The sequence below is a fragment of the Carlito syrichta genome, unplaced genomic scaffold (genome assembly GCF_000164805.1).
Source record: "Carlito syrichta isolate Samal-C Ts95f unplaced genomic scaffold, Tarsius_syrichta-2.0.1 Scaffold221684, whole genome shotgun sequence".
In the NCBI taxonomy this organism is placed as follows: Eukaryota; Metazoa; Chordata; class Mammalia; order Primates; family Tarsiidae; genus Carlito; species Carlito syrichta.
The window spans coordinates 1-916 of record NW_007165780.1 but is presented as its reverse complement, the minus strand read 5'-3'; the positions used below and the strand labels follow the sequence as shown (position 1 = coordinate 916).

Sequence of the window (916 nt, the reverse complement as noted above, 5' to 3'; positions counted from 1 at the left end):
AAGATAACCAAACACAAGATTGAGAAAAAAATGTTTGTAGTAATCATCTCTTGATTCAAACCTGAAGGAATTCTGTAGACTTTTTAACTACTAAACGTCCCATCTCCCTGGGGTCCACTTCCTCTGCAAAGTATGGTCTTTTTAAGGGCTGCCTTTACTTCCCGGTTCCTCAGAGAGTAAATGATGGGGTTGAGAAGTGGAATGATGACAGTGTAGAGAACAGATACCACCTTGTTGGCATTGTAGGCATACATGAGCTTGGGGCGGGCATAGGTAAAAAGGGTTGTGGAATAGAAGAGTACTACAACTGTCAGGTGAGAGGCACAGGTGGAGAATGCCTTTTGGCAACCCTGAGCAGATGGGATTTTGAGGATGGTAGTGAGGATGATGGCATAAGATGCCACCACTATGCAAAGGGGAATAGCGGTGACCAAGAGGGCCAAGAAGAAGTCCACCAGCTCAGCCTGTGAAGAGTCCTCACAGGAGACATTGAGGAGTGGAGAGATATCACAAAAGTAGTGATTGATCTGAGGCAAGCCACAGTAGTGGAGTCGGGCTATAAAAATCATCTTAATCATGGCAGTCATGAGTCCACAGAACCTGCATCCCCCAGCCAGTGTACCACAGAGCTGGCTGGTCATGATGACTGGATAGCGTCGTGGATTGCATATGGCTACATAGTGGTCAAAGGCCATGGCAGCAAGGAGGATATACTCAGTGCAGACAAAGGTCACAAAGAAATAAAGTTGAGTCATACAGCCATTGAAGGAAATGCTCTTGTCTTGGCTGAGGAAGTCTACCAGCATCTTGGGGCTAATGACGGTGACATACCACATCTCCAGGAAAGAAAGGTGGCTCAGAAAGAAGTACATAGGCTTGTGCAGCTGCCCATCACTGCAAATGGCTAGGATGATAA

General features: G+C 46.4%; 1 protein-coding gene across 1 annotated transcript; it reads right to left on the bottom strand.

The window, feature by feature from the left end:
* Window positions 1-83: 83 nt before the first annotated feature.
* Window positions 84-911, bottom strand: LOC103253334 (olfactory receptor 6Y1; the record flags this gene model as incomplete). Its single annotated transcript, XM_008051686.1, has 1 exon — window positions 84-911. A coding segment is annotated over one exon (828 nt), but the record flags the coding sequence as incomplete, so codon positions are not given.
* Between the last annotated feature and the right edge of the window lie 5 nt (window positions 912-916).